This window comes from Cervus canadensis, chromosome 13, assembly GCF_019320065.1.
Source record: "Cervus canadensis isolate Bull #8, Minnesota chromosome 13, ASM1932006v1, whole genome shotgun sequence".
Classification (NCBI taxonomy): Eukaryota; Metazoa; Chordata; class Mammalia; order Artiodactyla; family Cervidae; genus Cervus; species Cervus canadensis.
In genome coordinates, this window is record NC_057398.1 from 37,963,624 (window position 1) to 37,983,999 (window position 20,376).

Below are 20,376 nucleotides of genomic sequence, written 5' to 3' on the forward strand. Positions count from 1 at the left end.
CTAATGGATGGATCTGATGACTCATGACATTGAGCATCTTTTCACCTGCTTTTTGGCCACTTGTATATCTTCTTGGAAAAGGGTATTCTTTTGCCCATTGAAAAAAATTTGATAGACTTTTTTTTTGTAGTTTTCAATTTATAGAAAAACTGAGCAGGAAGTAAAAAGATTTCCCACTACTCCCCAGTGTTATTAACATCTTGCATTAGTGTGGTATCTTGTTACAACTGATGCACCAATGTTGGTGCATTATTAACTGAAGTTCATAGTTTACATTAAGGTTCACTCTTTGCATTGTAGATTCTAGTTTTTGACAAATTTATAATGTCATCTATCCTTGGTTGCAGTAGCATACAGAATAGTTTCACTGCCCTAAAAATCCTTGGTGCCCTGCCCATTCATCCTCCCCTGCCCCACCCCTACCAAACACTGGCAACCACTGATCTTTTTACTGTCTCCCTAGTTTTGTCTTCCCCAAATGTCATGTAGTTAGAATCACAGTAGGTAGCCTTTCCATTTGGCTGCTTTCACTTCGAAATAGACATGTAATATCCCACCCTGTCTTTTTTGCCCATTTTAATATTGGGATATTCATTTATTTTTAATATCATTTTTGTGATCTCCAGGGATGTGGGCTAGTAGGTGGAGGCTGCCTCATGGACCCCGTCTGCCTTCTTGCCCTCATCTCAGGAACAGTCTGGAAGGAAGAGTGGAGCATGCCAGCTGCCCTGCCCAGCAGAAGACCACAGGAGTGTCCTCCCTCATGTGCTGGACTGTCCGTGGGGGCTTTCTGGGTCCCTTCCCTCACCCTCTTTGAGTCCCCAGTGACCTTTCTCTGTGTCCCTTAGACCTCGTGGAGAAGAAGCCATGCTCAAGGAACTCCTCCCGCGTCTGTGAGTGCCGGGCCGGCATGTTCTGTGGCACGTCAGTCGTCAACTCCTGTGCCCGCTGCATCCCCCATTCTATCTGCCCAGCAGGGATGGTTGTCAAGTTGCAGGGTGAGTATCCCCACCGCCCAGGACCACGATCTGTGCTGATGCCACCCCACCACACCCCGACCTCCCACCTCTTCCTTCCTGCTGGACAGATGACATCTCCTATCATGATGATGCCGAGGATACACCCAGGGGCCCCTGTGGTCCCTTCCCTGCACCTCAGGTCCCAGGCTCAGAAAGAGTTCCAGGCATTGCCCTGGCTGGAGGAGGTCTTGGGTTGGCTTGAGGCTCGGGGCAAAAATTCACTGATGCTTGATAAGCAAGAAAGAAACCTGAAGTTTCTGCTCTGGTGTTTCCCAGAAGATTAGAGCTGGTTTCCCCGTTTTGGTCCATGGATGTGCCATGCTTCTCCCTCTGCCAGGCCTTCTCATATGCTGTTCCCTCTTTCTGGGACACCCTTCCTTCCCTGTTCACCCTGTGAACTCAACTCTGCCTTCAGCTGTCTGTCCAGACATCACCTCCTGACCTCTCACAGACCACGTCTCCTTCCCAACATGGGTGTGAACACTGGCCTCTGTCTCAGTGTGGTCAGCGCGCATCTCCCTCTCTCCCAGTAGCTTCGCGAAGGCCAGGACCATGCCCAGCACATTCACAGTCATCTCCCCGCGAGGCGAGGTATCTGCTCTTCAGAGATGTCTGTTGACTGATGTGACCAGGAGCTCAGAGCTGGGAACGGACGGGTGGAGTTCAAATCTGGTTGGATTCGCCCTGCTCATTCAGAACCCTCAGTAGACGGATCCTCAGAAGCCTGACACCTGCAGGCAGGCGAGGTGCATGTATGCATGCTAAGTCACCAGTCCTGTCTGACTCTGTGCGACCCTATGGACCGTAGCCTCCCAGGCTCCTCTGTCCATGGGGTTCTTCAGGCAAGAATACTGGAGTGAGGAGCTGTTCCCTTCTCCAGGGGATCTTCCCAACCCAGGGATTGAACCTGCATCTCTCTCCGGTGTCTTCTGCAATGGCAACTAGTGCCACCTGGGAAAGGGTTCTGAACTAGGCACCAGATACCTGGGATTTTGGACAGCTTTGCACCTGTGGGGTGTGTTCCCAGCCCTCTCTGGGCCTCAGTCTCACCTTCTGTAAATGAGGAAGTGTAACTTTTCTTGCTTAGAAGCTCTTTCTTCTCTAGGAAAAGCTGCTTTGAGTTCTGTTGCGGCTGCCTGCGGACCAGCTCTGGCTCTCTCGATGGCATTCCTGCATCTGCCACACGGTGGCGCCAGAGGCCTCTCTTTCTGGCCCCCTCAGACCAGCTGCCCAAAGCTGTACCATTGGCCATCTGTGGTCGCTGAGCACTTAAAATGTGTCCAATCACTTGAGATGGGCTGTCAGTATAGAATATGCGCTGGATTTCAAAAACTTAGTACACAGAAAGTATACATTTCATTTTTCTTATGTTGATTTTTGTTGTTCAGTCTTTCAGTCATGTTGGACTCTTTGCGACCACATAGGCTGCAGCACGCCAGGCTTCCCTGTCCTTCACTATCTCCTGGAGTTTGCCCAAACACATGTCCATTGTGTCGATGATGCCATCCAACCACATCATCTGCCCTCTTCTCCTGCCCTCAGTCTTTCCCAGCATCAAAGTCTTTTCCAATGAGTTGGCTCCTCACATTGGGTGGCCAAAGTATTGTAGCTTCAGCATCAGTCCTTCCAATGAATATTCAGGGTTGATTTCCTTTAGGATTAACTGGCTTATGTTGATTATCTATTGGCATAATTTGTGCCGACTTTTTGTTACCCTTTGAACCACAGCCCTCCAGGCTCCTCTCTCCCTGGGATTTTTCAAGCAAGAATACTGGAACAGGTTGCCATTTCCTCCTCCAGGGGATCTTCCTGAGCCGGAGATCAAACCTGCATCTCCTGTATTGGCAGGGAGATTCTTTATCTGCCGGGCCTTCAGGAAAGTTCATATTTTAGATATATGGAGTTAAATGTATTGCTTAATTTCACTTGTTTCTTCTTTTCTATCCAAAATTTGGCTACTGGAAAATTTAAAATGGTGACTTGTGATCCACATATTTTATTGGATAGATAGTACTGCTTGAAAAGTACTCCAACCTTTGGTTACCAAACCCTGGCTTCATTCCTCTGTGAGAGTTCCCACCGAACAACTCTCAGGGCCTCAGTCTCTCCAGCTATAGAATGGAAAGTAATTATTGCCTCAGATGGAGCTTACCCTAAGACCTTGCATCGACTTTCTCCTCTGAAATTTTCCAGACTCCATAAGGCTGTATTAGCCCCATTTTACAAGTAAGGAAATTGAGGTTCAGAGATGGCAGGTAATTGCTTAAGACCACAGAGCAGGGAATATCTAATCTAACGTTTGAAACTTATGCTCAAGTCTTGCCACCCCACCACAGTGCAGGTAGATGAGATGAGATGAGATGAGATGAGATGAGTCAGGCTCGCTCATAGCCACTTCCACCAAAACTTTCAGACTCAGGTCCACTTGACTGAAAGCACTATGTTTTCTTCTCCACTCTGCTTCCACCCAGTATTCTTCAGAACTCTTCGTTTGCAAGTCACAAATTATTTGGTTCATGTAATTGAAAATGTTCTTTGTGGAACTTCAGGTATGGCTGGATCCAGGAGCTCTGTCTTTTCTCTGTCTCTCATCTCTACCCCCCCCCGTGTGTTGTTTTCCCTGTAAAATATCTACCAGCAGCTCCAGACTTGCTTCCTACTCAACTCCAGTGGAAAATCTGCTTCTCCCCATATTCTCAACAACAAAAACAAAACCTTGAAGTTGCATCTCATAGACATGGCTTGGGTCGTGTGCCCACCCCTGAGCCAGCCCATCATGGCCACAGGAATGGGATGGATTGATTGGTCCAGCCTGTCCCATGGCAATTCCTGGAAATGGGACTGGGGTGGTCAGTCGGTTCCAGCTCCTTACCACAGACACTGAGATTGGGAGGTGTAATTCTCCAGGGAAAACTGGGCTACTTTGCCCCAAAGGGGAACGGATGCTGGGCAGGCCCAGAGATCAGATGGCCACTGTGTTTCCCTGGGTTGTGGTGGTAAAAGGTCTACTCCTGGAGTCTGGCTCCTCAACACCAAAGCTGAAGGCATCTCTGTCCTCCCTGCAGGCACAGCACAGAGGGACACCGTCTGTGAGCCGGCTTCTCGAGGGGCCAGCCCCAACTGCAGCACCAGCCTGCAGGACTGCAAAGGCCCCACCAGGTAACTCTCAGCCCCCCACTATCCAGCTGACCCTAGTGTGGGGCTGTCCCACCTCATAGGAGACCCAGGGCATTGTGGGCTGGGGATGTGGGTGGGGGTCAGTCCAGGGTGTCAGGAATCCAGGGGGCCCCTCTGCTGAGCAGAAAGGTCATTGAGGCCCTACTGTGTGCTCAGCCTGCCCTGGGCACACAGGAGACCCAGAAGGACAAGAAAATACAGCTCTTGCTCCCAGGATCTGACAGAGGGCCAGCCAGAATCTATGGGCACAGTCTGGGGGCCCCTTCTCTATAGAAATGGGTATCCCTGAGCACAGATTCCCCCTGCACCATCAGAAGAATTGCCAGTCCCATCTCTGGCTTCCTTCCCAGTGGCGCCATCTCCCAGGCCAAGCCCACCCTGACCTCCCCAGCAAGCCCTAGTGCCAGGACCATGCTTCTTGGAGGGGGCATCCCCCTCACCCCAGAAGATGCTTCTAAAATGACTCCCAACTCCAGCTCCTTCGTGGGGAAGCTCAATCCAGATCCAGGTAAGCTCTCCAGAGGACCCGGGGGCGGTCTCCAGGGCAATGGTGTCCGATGGGTGGGGTACTGTGTGTGGGGTGGTCAGGGCAAATGGTCACTGAGCCAGTATGGGGAGAAGAGGATCTCAAGGCCTTCTGTGACTGAGACCTTCAAGGGCCAGAGTAGAGAATGGAAGGACTCACTTGTTTCCTGGTTTGGGTACCAGACACTGAGGCATGCTGGGGCAGTGGAAGAGGCCCGTCTCTGCAGGTATCAATATGATGCCCGCCTCTGGTTCCCATGGCAACAGATTAGGGTCCCCATTCACTCCTGTTTATTACCCAATAGTCTTCCATTGTACATGAATGTATGAGAATATTACACTTTGTTTAACAAAAGTTTTTGGATATTTGGTTTGTTTCTCCTTTTTGGCTGTAGTGAATAATGAAAAACAAGTCTTTGGTGAATGTATGTTTTCATTTCTCTTTGTTTTTTTGAATTGATCTCTAGGGCTTCTTATAATTCTGGGTTTGAGCCCTTTGTCTTATAGTTGTGTTTAAAATATCTTCTCCCACCCTGTGGCTTGCCTTCTCCTTCTCTTTATGGTGTCTTTTGATGAAGAGGTGTTTTTAATTTCAGTGTAGTCAAGTTGATCCATCTTTTCCTTTCTAACTAGTGCTTTTCATGTTCTGCTCTGCAAGGCTTTTCCTCCACTGAGGTCTCAATAACATCCTACATTTATTTCCTAAGGTCATTACTGTTTTGCCTTTGTTTAAAGTGTCCCTATGAATATCCAGTTGAATCCACACCATTTATCAAATAAATTGTCCTTTCCTCACTGTTTTACATGCCATCTTTGTTGTAAATCAAGGGTCCATATATGTATGGGTAGGATTATCTGTTTTATATATAGTCATGTGTACATGTTAATCCCAATGGCCTAATTTATCCCTCTCCCCATTTGTGCCTTTTTAAAATTCTCCCAATAATGTTTTATTATGATCTGTGTAGAGATATTTACATCTTTTTGTTAGATTTTTATGTCTTTGGTATTTCTGGTGATAATATAAATGATATCTTTTTCAATACTTCACATGCTAACTTTTTTATTGTTAGTACTAGTATGAACTGTGTGAAATGCCAGTATTTGATTATTTCTGTCCTATCTAAACAGCAATTTCATGTGGTTCAGTGCAAATATATAGACATTCAATTGATTTTGATATAGTGACATTATATCCAACTATCTTGCTAAAATCACTTATTCCTTCTAATAATGTATCTACAAACTCTTATGATGGTCTGTGCAGTCCATGGTATCATCTGTCCATAAGTGCTTGATGTCTTCCTTTCTAACCTTGCTCTTTTTGTTTCTTTTTCTTGCCTTATTGCATTGCCTATGATCTATGGGACCAAACTGAATAGAAGTTGTGATGGTAGGCATCCTTGTATCCTGTTGAACTCAAAGAGAGAGTGGCTACCAAAGTTTTGAGTAGGGCAGGGACAGAGCAATGAGACTGGGGAGAGGGCTCTGGCAAAGAGGAGGGACCAGAAGCAGGAGGGTCATTTCGGAGGCAGTTAGCACTCTTTTCCTGTGTGGCGTTAGACACATTCCTTCCCTCTCTGAGCCTGAGGACTCCCTCTGAAGGACTAATTGACATGTGCAGAGTTTGGGAGCTGGTCATGGAGGTGGGGGGGTTTCAGTGATGGGGGGTGGGATAGGGTGAGGGTGAGGCCTCTGCCAACGTGACCTGGCCTGGAGCTTCTTTCTTTCTTTTTCCAGGGCTGACCCCGCAGCCCCCGTGCCCTCAGGGGTCTGCTGACTGCAGGAAGCAGTGTAACCACGACTACTACCTGGACAGGGACGGTCGCTGCAAGGCCTGTGTGACATGTTCAGGAGGTAAGGGCCATGTCTCTCCTCCTGGGGCCTCTTCCAGAGAGCAGGGATGGTCTTGGAGGGAGAGGCCAAGAATCTGGGGGTGGGAGCCCTGAGTTGGGTCTTGGATGCTCAATCCTCAGGAGCCTGGTTCACCTCACTGGCACTTTTTGAGCAATCGGCTTCTAGTGACTCCCACTGACGATCGTGGGTTTTGATAGCCGTGACCCCCTTCTAGAGAGTTTCCATTCACTCACTCTGTCTTGCAAGGAAGCATTTGTTAATCAGCTACCCGTTTCAAGCTTGTCTCATTATTTTTTGTACCTATCCTATGATGCCTGGATTGAGATTGCCCCCATTTCACAGAAGAGGAAACTGAGGCTTGGGGAAGTCAAGGGACTTCCGGGGCCACAAGCCCTCGCAAATGGCAGGGCCAGGATTTGAACCTAGGGCACCTGCTACCAGGCTCTGGGCTCATCACTCCCTCCACTGCATCTTACAACACCACTGTGCAAGCACTTAGATACTGACTGCTGATGTTCTTCCTGCGGCCCGCTGCCCGCAGCATCACCAGCCGCCCTGTGAAGTCCATGCAGCTGCCCAGGTCCCAGACTGCCATGGCTGTCGCCCCAGCCTACTCACAGCCTCCACCACCAGGGGGAGGTGTGATTCTGTCTCTGCAGCAACATGGACTGGAGTCAGGGGAGGCCATGTGGGGGAAAGGACATTCTGTTTGTGGTCATTGGAGGTCACTGTTCTGCTTACTAAGGCCACAGAGCAAATTTTCTCAAATCTGAGTGGCAAAAAGCAAACCATTCATTGTAGTCATGGAGTCTGTGGGTCAGAATTCAGTCCTGACGCTGGAGGGCCAGCTGGTGTCTGCTCCATGAGATCCGAGGTTTCAGCTGGAAAACCTGAAGGTTGGGAGCCGGAATCATCTGCACCTTCTTCATTCACGGGTCTGGGGTCGATGCCCTAAGATCCTTTCCATGTCGGCTGCTATTTGGGCTTCCTCAAGTCCTGGGTGCTGAATCCAAAGATGAGTTGGTAGTAGGATAGAAACCATACTCATTTTTATGACCCAGCTTCAGAAGTTACTCAGAAGGTAGAGAATCTGCCTGCAATGCAGGAGACCTGGGTTTGATCTCTGGGTTGGGAAGATCCCCCAGAGAAGAGAATTGCAACCCACTCCAGTATTCTTATCTAGAGAATCCCACGGACAGAGAAGCCTGGCTGGCTAGAGTCCATGGGGTTGCAAAGAGTCAGACACAACTGAGCAACTAATACACCTTCAGAAATTACATGGCATAACTTCCACTGCATTCTGCCTCTGAAGGCAGGGGGACAGGTTCCCCCTGGAGTCATGGAAGGGAAAAAAAGTCAAATTTTTAGATGAGTAAGTGGCCAAGCTCTGGAAGAACAGACAGACTGAGAGCTATTGCTGTGGCCATTCCTGGAAAAAATATAATCTATCACAGCTGCTGTGTCAGATGAGGAAATAAAGAGATGGCTCTGGGCCCCAGTATTCCTTCAAGTTGCATAAATGAAGCCTTGCGAGGCCATGGAGTAGAGCCCAAGTGCCTGGGGTCAAATCTTGGCTCTACTGCTTGGGAGCTTATAAACTCAAGAAGGTTTCTTAACCTCTCTGGGCCTGTTTCCTCATCGGTAAAATGGGCATTATAACAGACCTTTTTCAGAGAGGTGTTCTGGGAGTTAAATAGGGTAAACTGAGTTAATCTGATAGAGTGCTAGAAACACTGCCTCAAACAGGCTTAGCTATGTTAATACAATATTATAATTAATAGTGCAGGCCTTTGTCTTTATCATGCAGAGGCTTCTAAGCCTCTAAGTATCCCACCAATGTCTTTATTGAGCAAATTACATTTATCTAATCCACTGATACAGTAATTCTATTTTCACCCATTAATAAAGCATGCAGAATATCCCTACACATGTATAAATACATTATTACACTTTTTATTTTATAAAACCACTAACAATTTATTTTTATTTTGGAGAAAACCCCACTTTTCATCATTAGAATTTTCAAACATCCTCAGAAGTAGAGAGAATCAGAAGTGGTTATGAACTATCACCCAATTTTAAAGAATTATCAAGTCATGGCCAGTCTTGGTTCATCTTTACCCATACTCACTCATCCCTAATCTTTGAATTATTTTCTTTAAAAAAATTTTTTGGGGGGATTTTTCTTTTGATAGCTTTACTATTACAAATAGTAATAGTAAATTACTAGATGTAGATACATACAATAAATACAGTTGACATACTAGATACAGACAGATAGATACAGTTGACATACAATAAAAGTCACATGTTTAAAGTGTGCAGTTTGATAAGTCTTGAGACATGTGTGTGGCTGTGAAACCATCACCACAATCAAGATAATGAACTGTCTGTCCACCTCCCAAAAGATTCCTTAAGCTCCTTACCGTCCCTCCCACCATTCCCTGCCCCTACTCCCATTCCCAGGCATTTGGTATGCTGTCACTATGAAAGAGTTTGCATTTTCTGGCTTTTCCTGTAAACAGAATCAGAGTATAGACTCTTTTTTCTTTTTTTTTTTTGGCTGCACTGAATGGCCTGCAGGATCTTATTTCCCCGACCAGGGATCGAACCTGTGCCCCATGCAGTGGAAGCACGGAGTCCTAACCATTGGACTGCCAGGGAAGTCCCTATATACACCTTTTTTGTCTGACTTCTTTCATTGGGCATAGTTACTTCCTGCACCAAAAGATCTGCTCAACAGCATAATCAAATAAACACGTGTTCCTGGGCAAATACGTCTCTGCCCTCCGGGGGTTCTCTGGATCCCTGCCCTCTTCATTCCAGTCCTTCCTCAGGACCCTTCTCTGTCCCCCAGATGGCCTCGTGGAGAAGACTCCTTGCACATGGAACTCCTCCCGCGTCTGTGAGTGTCAGCCTGGTATGTTCTGTGCCACGCCGGTGACCAATTCCTGTGCCCGCTGTGTCACCCGCCCCAACTGCCCACCAGGGACGCTCACCAAGCTCCAGGGTAAGCAGGTCACAGCCCAACCAAGGGGCTGAGCTCTGGGTCCCTACAGCTGTCCCGCTCCCCTCCTCCAACCAGCAAAGGACCTTCATTCCTAGCTATTAACTAGGCCAGATCTGGGCTATGGTTTCTCTTCAAATAGTTAGATCCAGGAAATGATTAAAAAAAAAAAAATCCAAATTTGGCATTTTGGCAAGAGTTTCTAATGATTGTTTTAAATTATTTAAAAATTTTGTTATTCTTCTCCTTGAAATTATTGGGCTGGTAAAATCTTGACTTGCTTGCAAGGTTGTTTTATTGACTCAAGATAGATCAATATAAAGCTTATGAGGAAGCGTCCAATTCATATGGTGGACATTTGCCAGAGTGGAAAAAAAAGTATAAACCCTCGACAGCAGACAAAATAACAAACAAAAAAGAGTTCATCAGCAGATGAGAGAGTTCAACAACTTTTAAGAAGGTTGAAAACAGATGGCAGGGTGGTGACAAATGGAACCCAAGTAGAGGAAAACTCACCCCAGAATTCACTCCTTGAGGCTGGCAGAAAAGTGAGGGGTAACCTGCTCATAAGACCCCCAGGGAGGCTCTGGGCTCAGACCAGGTAAGTAAAATGAAGGATGGGGGTGAAGCAGATAATTAGAAAGTGCAGTAAGCTGCAACTTCATCTCCAACATAAAAATTAGAAATGTGTAACAATCTGCCTGTAATGTTCAGGTTCAAGAACAGGTTCAATTCTTGGGTTGGGAAGATCCCCTGGAGAAGGAAATGGCAACCAACTGCAGTGTTCTTGCCTGGAGAATTCCATGGACAGAGGACCCTGGCAGGCTACAATCCATGGGGTCGCAAGAGTTGGATACGACTAGCAACTAAACCACCAACAATGCAAAACCAACCAACCAAAGTGCAATCTAAAAAATAAAACGGATGAATATAACAACAATGACAAAACATGCAGCAATGATATACCATGAGCTCTGACCAGTCTTAGAGATGGTGCCTGAGTTTTTATATCCTGGTGAAAATGATCAAATTTTTGTCTAATGACACTGAAGGACTGTCTAGGGATAACCAGGTATTGGCCATTCTGGTGCAAAGCCCTCTTTGCTTGTGTCTTTGGAAGTACACCCTGTCAGTAGGCTATTCCTGCTGAGTCACCCTGAGTGAAAGCCTTCCAGCTCACACTCCCCACCCATGATCCCAGAGTTCCCAGGCAGGCCTCCTGCTGAGAGAAGAGACCCATGGTGAAAAGGACATACTAATAGCACAGTAGAAGAAACCCCACCTGCTGCTGGAATACTCAGCATTATTCTTTTTAAATAAATGTGAATGAGAAGTATATATCTTCAGACTTATAAGGAAAAGCAGCAGTATGAAGGAAAATAACAAGATACACAAACAAGCAACAATGAACCCAGGAATGGAAGAGAAAATAATCTGTGTCCACAGAAAAATTTGAGAAGTTACAACCACAGAGTGAGAGAACAAAAGGCAATGAAGAAGGAACAGTAAGAAAGTAGAAGACAAGAAATGACTTTTAGAAAGTGTGCTTGTTACCAATCTGTTGCCTCTCAGGCCCCAATTCACCTGTGAACACTTTCTGTGCAATAAGAGATTGGCCTCTTCAAGCATTCCTTTCTTCTTGTGAGTGTGGTTCTAGTATATGACAGTAGAGGGCGCAAGAGGACCACTGCAGGAGAAAGGAGGTGTTTCTTGACTGCCTTTGCTTTTTCTTGTTCTTGCTGGAGAGTCTGTTCCCAGGGCCTGTGGATGCAGACATCTGGTGGTGCCCTGACCCGGTCATCCTTCCAGAGTAGGCAGTCTCTTGGCGACCTCACAATAAGACTTAGATTGAAAGGACCTACCAAGAGTAAGGCAGGATGAATGAAGAGTACCCTCATCTAGACATAACAGATGTACACGCATGCTCAGTTACATCCGACTCTTTGCGAGTCCATGGACTGTAGCCTGCCAGACTCCTTTATCCATGAGATTTTATAGGCAAGAATACTGGAGTGGGTTGTCATTTCCTTCTCCGGGGGATCTTCCCAACTCAGAGATAAAACCTGCGTCTCTTGAGTCTTCCTGCATTGACAGGCGGATTCTTTACCACTAGCACCACTGGGGAAGCCTGACATAACAGATGTACCACCATTTATTTATCCATCCACCAGCTGATGGACATTTGGCTTGCTTCCGGTTTAGGGCTACTATGAATAAAGCAGCTACAAATGTTCATGTATGGGTTTTTGTGTGGACATGCATTTTCATTTCATGGGTAAATACCTAGGAGAGGGATGCCTGGGTCACTGTGCTGGCCTACACAGAATGTCTTTGTGGGCCAGATCAAAGCTGGCCACCTGTGATCTGATCCAGCCACCTCTTTTTACTGGTGGAGGGAACCATGCATAGAGCCAGAGGTAGAGCTGGGACACAGAGATCCTGTGTCATCCCAAGTACTCTCCACTGGACCACACCAGCTCCTTACTAGTTGACCAGAGAATTTTTTTTTTTTTTTTTAGCTTAAATGCAATTATGTTTGAAAGTAGATTAAAAATATTTTCAGGGAATTCCCTGGTGGTTCAGTAGTTCGGACTCAGTGCTTTCACTGAAGGGGCCCAAGTTCAATCCCTGGTCAGGGAATTAAGCCACACAGCATGGCAAAAACAGGAGAGGCATTTTCAGACATAAAAGGGCAGTCTGCTTCCCGTACAACCCCGTGTATCCTTTCTTAGAAAGTTACTTGAAGATGTAAGCCAGTTAAATGAGGGGCAAAAAAGAAAAGCCATGAAATCTAGAAAACAGTGGTTCCATCCCAGGAGAGCAAAGAAGGGAAGTCCCAGAATGACGCCGGTGCTAAAGACATGACAACATCTGGTTGAGCCTCTTCAGAGCAGGAAAGTGAGGGGCTCCAGGGAATCGTCTGCAGGAATAGAAGTTAGAATGGCAGTCAATTTCATGAGTAGTAGAGTTGAACAACTTGAGGATATGGTGAAGGTACATTATTCTTTCATCAACAGAAAAGAGAAAGGCAACTGAAAACTCTAGGGAAAATAAAAAGCTGACAAAAAACGTACAGCTCAAGTATGAAGATGAAAATTTCATCTAATTTTAAGCACTTTCTGGGTGTACGGGGAAAGATTCCATTTGACCTTGATGCTAAGACCGTTCTCCTTTAACTGGCCCAAGGATCAGGTGTTTGGATTTAAAGAGAAATATTTAAGTCTGATAAATAATATCTTTTTTTAAGTTTCTAAATGGGTCTAAGAGCAGGCACCTTCCTTGCCCTCCCCTCCACCCCTGCTTTCCAGTGAGCTTTTTCCAGAGAACACAGGCAGATTAAGTAGGGGCTAAATGATGTCTTCTGTTGACCTTCAGATCCAAAGGAGGAAAAAAGGGGAGAGTCAGTATCTCATGGAGGAAGGAGGAAGGTTACGGCGAGGTTATGGTAAATACATACAGAGAAGGGATGAGAGGCACCCAGGAGTGCTGGGCCCAATTTCTCTGCTTAGAGGAAGGACAGATTTCTATTGCTGGATTCTGTCGCAGGTTGCCTTGAAGGGAGGCTGCCTTGAAGGGAGGTCAGAGGTTGCTAACTCGGTGGTGGTGTTGTTCAGTCAGTCGCTCAGCCGTGTCCAACTCTTTATGACCCCAGGGACTACAGCACACCAGGCTTTCCATCACCATCTCCCAGAGTTTGCTCAAACTCATGTCTTTTGAGTTGGTGATGCCATCCAACCATCTCATCCTCTGTCGCTCCCTTCTCCTCCTGCCTTCAATCTTTCCCAGCATCAGAGTCTTTTCCAATGAGTCAGTTCTTCGCATCAGGTGGCAAAAGTATTGGAGCTTCAGCTTCAGCATCAGTCCTTCCAATGAATATTCAGGACTGATTTCCTTTAGGATTGACTGGTTTGATCTCCTTGCCTTCCAAGGGACTCTCAAGAGTCTTCTCCAACACCACAGTTTGAAAGCATCAATTCTTCAGCACTCAGCCTTCTTTATGATCCAACTCTCCCATCCATACACGACTACTGGAGAAACCATAGCTTTGACTAGTTGAACCTTTGTTGGCAAAGTGATGTCTCTGCTTTTTAATATGCTGTCTAGGTTTGTCATAACTTTTCTTCCAAGTAGCAAGCGTCTTTTAATTTCATGGCTGCAGTCACCAGCTGCAGTGATTTTGGAGCCCAGGAAAATAAAGTCTGTCACTGTTTCCATTGTTTCCTGGGTGTAGCTACAGTTAGTGTTCCTGAGCAAAAGATCTCCCCCAGTCCTCTCCAAGTCAACTCTCACTGAATCCCCAGGACATCTCAAATACAAGTCAAAATTATCATAACAATTGCCTTATTTTCCTCATAGCCCAAGGTCTCCAGGCTTCAACTAATTCAGGTAATAGTCTGGTGACCACATGGAAAGACATAGCATCTTTTTTTTTTTTAATGTTTTTTAATTTGCTTTTTTAAAAAGAAATAATTCTGTTTATTTTTGGCTGTGCTGGGTCTTTGTTGCTGCAAGGGCTTTTTCTCTAGTTGAGGTGTGTGGGCTTACTGCAGTGGCTTCTCTTGTTGCCGAGCACCGGCTCTAGGGCGCGTGGGCTTCAGTAGTTGTGACTCGTGGGCCGCAGAGCACAGGTTCAATAGTTACGGTGCTTGGGCTTATTTGCTTCGCGGCATGTGGGATCCTCTGGATCAGGGATCCAACCCGTGTCTCCGCATTGGCAGGCAGATTCTTTACCACTGAGCTACTAGGGAAGTCCTCATTTGCTGATTTTTAATCGCTCTACAATACTGTGTTGGTTTCTGCCATGTGTGTGTGTGAGAGAGAGTCACTCCGTTGTGTCCGACTCTTTGCAACCCCACGGACTGTAGCCCACCAGGCTCCTCTGAACATGGGATTTTCCAGGCAAGGATACTGGAGTGGGTTGCCATTTCCTTCTCCAGTGGATCTTCCTGACCCAGGGATCGAACCTGGGTCTCCTGCATTGCAGGCAGATGCTCTACCGTCTGAGCTACCAGGGAAGTTTCTGCCATGTATCAACATGAATTGGTCATATAGGTATGCCCCCTCCCTCTTGAACCTCCCTGCCACCTCCTACTGTCTATGTGGAGACCTCCAAAAAGCGGAGGGTTCCTCAGGACCCTACTAATCCAAGAAGAAAATTAATCCTGGCCTTACTTTCTCTTCAAAATGTTAAAATCAGGAAAAATCTGAGAGGCTTATGAGAGCTTTTTATAAGAGAAGTATGGGCAGGTGGAGGGTTGGCTTTGTATCACTTAAGGGAAGGGGTGGCCACCCCCCACAGGAACATGGGGGTGGAGAGGGCTGTTAGCTGGGCTGGACCTACTTCAAATGTGGGCCATTTCCTTCTGCTCTAGTAAAGCAGTTAATCATGAACTAGTTAGAAAATGCTCAGTCCCCAGTAGGAGGCGGTGCGGTCCCATGAAAAGTGCTCCAGGCTGGAACTCGGGCGCCCTGATTTCTGGTTCGAGCTCTGGCTCTGTGGTTCTCTCCGTCCGTGAGAAGGGCTGGCTGGGTCAGATCAGAAGTGACTGTGCTTGAAGTGGTCCTCAAAGGCATTCTGTCAGCACAGTGACACCGCCTTCCCCTTCCTAGGTACTCAAGTGAAGTGAAATTATGTTTTTGCAAAGGCTTGTACACAAATACTCATGGCTACCCAGGTGGTGCTAGTGGTAAAAAATCTGCCTGCCAATGCAGGAAGCTTGAGAGATGAGGGTTCGAACCCTGGGTCAGGAAGATCCCCTGTAGAAGGGAATGGCAACCCACTCCAGTATTCTGGCCTGGAAATTAGTTTCTGTTACTCTAGATTAACTTTTTGGGGATATTTCCGTAATATGTATTCTTCTGTGTCTGGCTTCTTTCACTGAGCTTCTGCAGTTCATCCATGCTGTAGCTGTATTAATGTGCTTAGTCACTCCGTGGTGTCCGACTCTTTGCCACCCCATGGACTGTAGCTTGCCAGACTCCTCTGTCCATAGGATTGTCTAGGGAAGAATACTGGAGTGGGGAGTCATTCTCTTCTCCAGGGGATCTTCCTGCCCCAGAGATGGAACCTGGGTCTCCTGCATTGCAGGCAGATTCTTTACCGTCTGAGCTACCAGGGAAGCTCCCAGCTGTGTTAGTATTTCATTTCTTTTATTGCCATACAGTATTCCAGCATTCAGAGATACTGCATTTTATGGGCCCTGGGGTCATTCCTGCTTCTTTGATGACTATGCAGAACGCTGCTGTGACCCATCTCCTCCCTCCCATCTCTGGGGCTTCCCCACCTTTTGTTTCCTCTGCTTAGAAACTCCCGCTCCCGCTCACATCCTAGCACCTCCCTCCTCAGGGAAGCCTCCCTAGTGAGACGAGATTGAGTCTGCCGTTACAGGGACCCCACCTGCCTTCGTGTGACACCGAGTCTATGAACCCCACCAGCTGGTTGGCCCCCAGGGGTGCAAATCTTTTCTGTTTTGCTCACAGCTCTGTCCCAATTCCCAGCACGTAGTAGGTGCTCAGTAAAGAGTTGCTGCATGGAGGGAAGGGAGGAGAGAGGGAGGAAGCAAGGAGACAGCCAGGACACAGACTTGGGTCTGCCCGGCTGCTGTGTCCTTCCGGCCCCACGGTGCTGCCTCCCCGGAAGTCACCAGTCCTGATGCGTCAGGCTCTTTGGCACTGATTTTTTTTTTTAATTTAATGTAAAAAGTTGAAGTATGGTTGATTTATAAGATATTGAATACTGCTCCTTGCTATACAGTAGGTCCCTGTTATTTATCTCTTTTATATATAATAGTGTATATATCTGTTAATCCCATTTCCCAGTTTATCCCTTCCTCCCTGCTTTTCCCTTTGGTAACCATCCTTGCCACTGTTTCTAACCCACTCCCTGCAGGTATGGCTGAGACAGGCACCACCTCCCAGGCTGAGCCATCTCCACCAGGGAGCCCTCCTGACTGCAGCACCAGCCCGGAGGACCGTGGGGCACCTGCCAGGTGACTCCTTGGCCCCCTCTCTCCACTGGCCCTGCCTGGTGGGGGGCAGGGCAAAGCTGGCTAGGGGTGGCAATGGGGCTTGGGCTGGATCTCTAGGCCAAGCCTGCAGGTCATTTTGGAGAATGTGAGTCTATGTCTGTGCTGGCACCATGGAAGGCCAGAAGGCCTAGAAACCCAGGCTCTGCCCTCAAAGTGCCTGGCGGAGACTGTTGGCAGAGGAGCTGGGGTCTCAGATCTCTGTTTCCATCTCAATCGTCCATCTTACCTCTGGCCTCTCTCTCTGCAGCCCCACCCCCTCCTTGGTCTCCCTGGCCGACTCCCTGACTGGTAAGGAGCATGGAGGGGGTGTCACCCACGCCTGGGAGGACATCCCAATCTCAACCAGTGCTCCCATCTCCTTCTCCTCCACGGGAAAGCCGGCTCTGGTTTCAGGTAATGATCACCCCCACGAAGCAGGGCCTTCCTCCCGGGGGACCACAAGGAGGGAGGCTTCTCATTGGGCAACAGCATCACTTGGTGGGGGGAAAGAGTGGGGGTGGGAAGTCCTGGGAACAAAGTTGATCCCAGGTCTTCGGCTTCTTGATCTGGAGCTGTGGCCTTGTCACTTGCTAGAGATTATTCCTTGATTCTTCTGAGCAGGGATTTTATTCTCAGCTTCTTCTCCACGGCCCATAATTGCTACTCACGAAATACTTGGCGACTTATCTCATGACCTTGACTGGGCTTCCCTGGTGGCTCAGTGGTAAAGAATCCGCCTGCAGTGCAGGAGATGAGGGTTCAATCCTTGGGTCAGGAAGATTTCCTGGAAAAGGAAATGACAACCCACTCCAGCATTCTTTCCTGGAAAATTCCATGAACAGAAGAGCCTGGCGGGCTACATACAGTCCATGGGGTCACAAGAGTCGGACACGACTGAGTGACTAAACCCCCACTACCTCATGATCTTGACTAGTTTCTTACTTTCTTTGGGCTTCAGCTTTCTCACCTTCTAAAGTTTTAACAGCGTATACCGCAAAGGGTAGTAAGCAGAGAATGGTATTACAGGGGCGTTACCGGCTCCCGGAATGCGATTTTAAGGACTTGCAGTTCTAGTGTTGGACACTAGGCGGCGGTAGCTCTCAGTCAGCGGCCCTCTGCGAGGTCTTGGATTTGGCAGTTCAGCAATTTAGAAAAGCAAATTACCAGCCTCTCCCAGCCTGCTGAATCAGACTTTGCATTTTAACACGGTCCCCAGGATATTCATAGGCACAGGAATGTCTGAGAAGCACTTATCTGGTACATGTTGCTATTGTTCGTTCGCTAAGTTATTCTTAGCAGGCAAGAATCCTGGAGTGGGTAGCCATTTCCTTCTCCAGAGGATCTTCCCCGACCCAGGGACGGAATCAGCGTCTCCTGCATTGGCGGGTGGATTCTTCATCACTGAGCCACCAGGGAAGCTATTGGGTGCGTGCTACTTTTTTAGCACCTAAACATGGATTTTAAAAAATAATAACTATATGTTGATTTTCATAAGTGACAAAGGGGCTAAAAAAAAAAAAAAAGAGGCAAGTTAAGTACTAAGAGATAATGAAATATATCCAGATAGTGGTTAACAGCATGGGCTCTGGAGTCGCGCTGGCCTGGCCTGAACTATGATTCCTACCCTCTGGGTGACCTTGGGGCTGTTAATCTTCGCAGACATCAGTTTCCCTCCATTGTAAAATGGGGATGGTCATGGTGCCCATGGCATAGGGCTGTTGACTCCTCATTCAAGGAGCACTTGCTGAGCGTGCTTATGTGCAGAGTAGATGCCGTGCCTGCCCTCGTGGAACTTCCAGTCTAGGGGGGGGGCCGGGAGTTGTGCCAGACTCCCAACTTCACCCTCTTGGTTGTTCTGCCTGCCAGCAGCCTGGGACTGGGCATCACACATGCCCTCCTCCCCAGTCCCCTGATGTCATTCTATTGGACTTCAATTCCCTCTTCATTCTGCCTCCTTGACCTCTCCGTTTCTCCCCCTCTAGAAACGGTTTGTGCATCCTTCAACTCTTTAGCTCCCCCATGGGCTTCCCAGAGCCAGATGAGGAAGGACAGGCGGGTGAGGGCTGGACCAGATAGCTATAGATAGGATCTGGTTTTCTGTTCTGGCTTGGGAAAAGACCAGGTCCTGTCAGCAACAGTGGAGTCTGTGTCCAGAAGGAGGAAGCAGTCTGGGGTGAGGGCTGTCCTATGTGGTTGCCGTAGGGCCCCTGGCTCCCTACCAGGATGTCAGGGTGAGGATGCAGGGCACCTCTGTGTTCCAGGACCTGTGCTTTTCTGGGTGATTCTGATACTGGTGGTGGTCGTCAGCTTCAGCTCCTTCGTCCTGTGCCACCGGAGGGCCTGTAGGAAGTGGATTGGACAGAGTAAGTGCATGCATCCTTGGGGCCATGGGAGGGCAGGGTGCCCTGTGCTGGCCTGGCCTGGGTGCTTTTCCCATCCTGCCCGCTGAGACTCTCTGAGGCTGGCGCCCAGTCCTCCTCCTGCTGTTATTTCAGAGCTGCATCTGTGCTACCCAGTCCAGACCTTCCGGCCCACGCTGGAGCCTGTGGGTGAGTGTCCGGGGGTCCAAAAGGGCTGCGCGCGGCTACACTGCATCTCTGCACGGTGGGCCAGAACTCCCTTGGGGCTCCCACTGTGTGGGGGGGTTCCCACAAGCTGCTCCTCCTTTCTGTGCAACCACATATGTGATGGGAATATAATGTGGGTGGAAATTATGTGACATGTTCCCTTCAGCGTCGGATGCGGTCTGGGCACGAAGTTTCAAAAATTCAACTTGTCCTTCATTCTTTCCTTGGCCGTGCCCTCAGGAGAGGCCTTCCCTTCTTCTCTTCTCTCTGTCCCTCCTTCCCAACCTCCTTGTCATTCCCCCGCCCCTTCCCTCCTGCTGGTGCCCAGGGTGTGGGGGTTGGGGTGGCGGGAGCAGGCTAACAGGGCTAGAGTCCTGATTCTGCACTATGAGCTACATGACTTTGGGTGAATTACTTAATTCCTCTGTGTCTCGGTTTCCTCATCTGTACCAAGTCACTCAGTCGTGTCCGACTCTTTGTGATCTTATGGACTGCCAGGCTCCTCTGTCCATGGGATTCTCCAGGAAAGAATGCTGGAATGGGTTGCCATACCCTCCCTCCAGGAGATCTTCCTGACCCGGGGATTGAACCCATGTCTCTTATGTCTCCTGCATTGGCAGGTGGGTTCTTTAGCACTAGCGCTACCTGGGAAGTGGAGTCTAATTCAGAGAGTGGATGTGTGGGTCTATTGTGATGGGGCCTGTTAAGTGCTGTGTGCAGTGTCTCCACGCAGTCAGCATTCGCAGGTAGTGGCTGCTGTTTGCTGACAGCTCCCCTGTGTCTGGGGCCTTTTTTCTCACCAGGAATCCAGGCCTTCCTGAATTCTCGGTTGATCTGAACTCTTGGCTCTGATCCCTGGCCACCTCTTCCAGGCAGCTTTCCATGCCCCACCCATCCAGGCAGCAGACTCAGCTCTCACCTGGCAGGGGGCGGGAGGGGGACCCTAGCCATCTTGTGCCAAGTATCTCCTCTCCCCTGGGCAACATCTTTCAAGGCAGGACAAGGTCCTCCTCAACATGCCACAAGCATTGATTGAGCACCTACTGTGTATGGGCCCTGACCACAGGGGAAGGAGCAAACATAAATGGTTTGAGCTTCCTTTCTGGTTTCAAGGCAGGGTCCTATGAGGGTCTCACAGACCCAGAAGCCCCACAGGAAATGGGTGATGTTCTTCATTTCATAATGAAGAGACGAGACGCAGGGCCACGCTATCTGTG

At 48.2% G+C, this 20,376-nt stretch overlaps 1 protein-coding gene and 1 non-coding gene across 5 annotated transcripts in view; one reads left to right on the forward strand and one right to left on the reverse strand.

Moving 5' to 3' along the window:
* The window catches only part of TNFRSF8 (TNF receptor superfamily member 8), a 78,550-nt gene that overhangs the window by 33,702 nt on the left and 24,472 nt on the right, over positions 1-20,376 (forward strand). For 3 of the 4 annotated variants that reach the window (XR_006272648.1, XM_043485815.1, XM_043485817.1), the window contains exons 4-12: positions 849-998; positions 4,085-4,178; positions 4,547-4,704; positions 6,462-6,578; positions 9,436-9,588; positions 16,475-16,574; positions 16,861-17,006; positions 18,854-18,955; positions 19,088-19,141. Coding sequence is in view for 3 of the 4 variants with exons in the window: in XM_043485815.1 (XP_043341750.1) it covers positions 849-998; positions 4,085-4,178; positions 4,547-4,704; positions 6,462-6,578; positions 9,436-9,588; positions 16,475-16,574; positions 16,861-17,006; positions 18,854-18,955; positions 19,088-19,141 (1,074 nt within the window). In the remaining variant the exon portion in view is untranslated. The remainder of the gene's footprint in view (positions 1-848; positions 999-4,084; positions 4,179-4,546; positions 4,705-6,461; positions 6,579-9,435; positions 9,589-16,474; positions 16,575-16,860; positions 17,007-18,853; positions 18,956-19,087; positions 19,142-20,376) is intronic. The other variant, XM_043485816.1, reaches the window with a different exon arrangement.
* Positions 14,528-14,600, reverse strand: TRNAC-GCA. Its single transcript has one exon. It is a non-coding gene; the product is annotated as a tRNA-Cys (tRNA).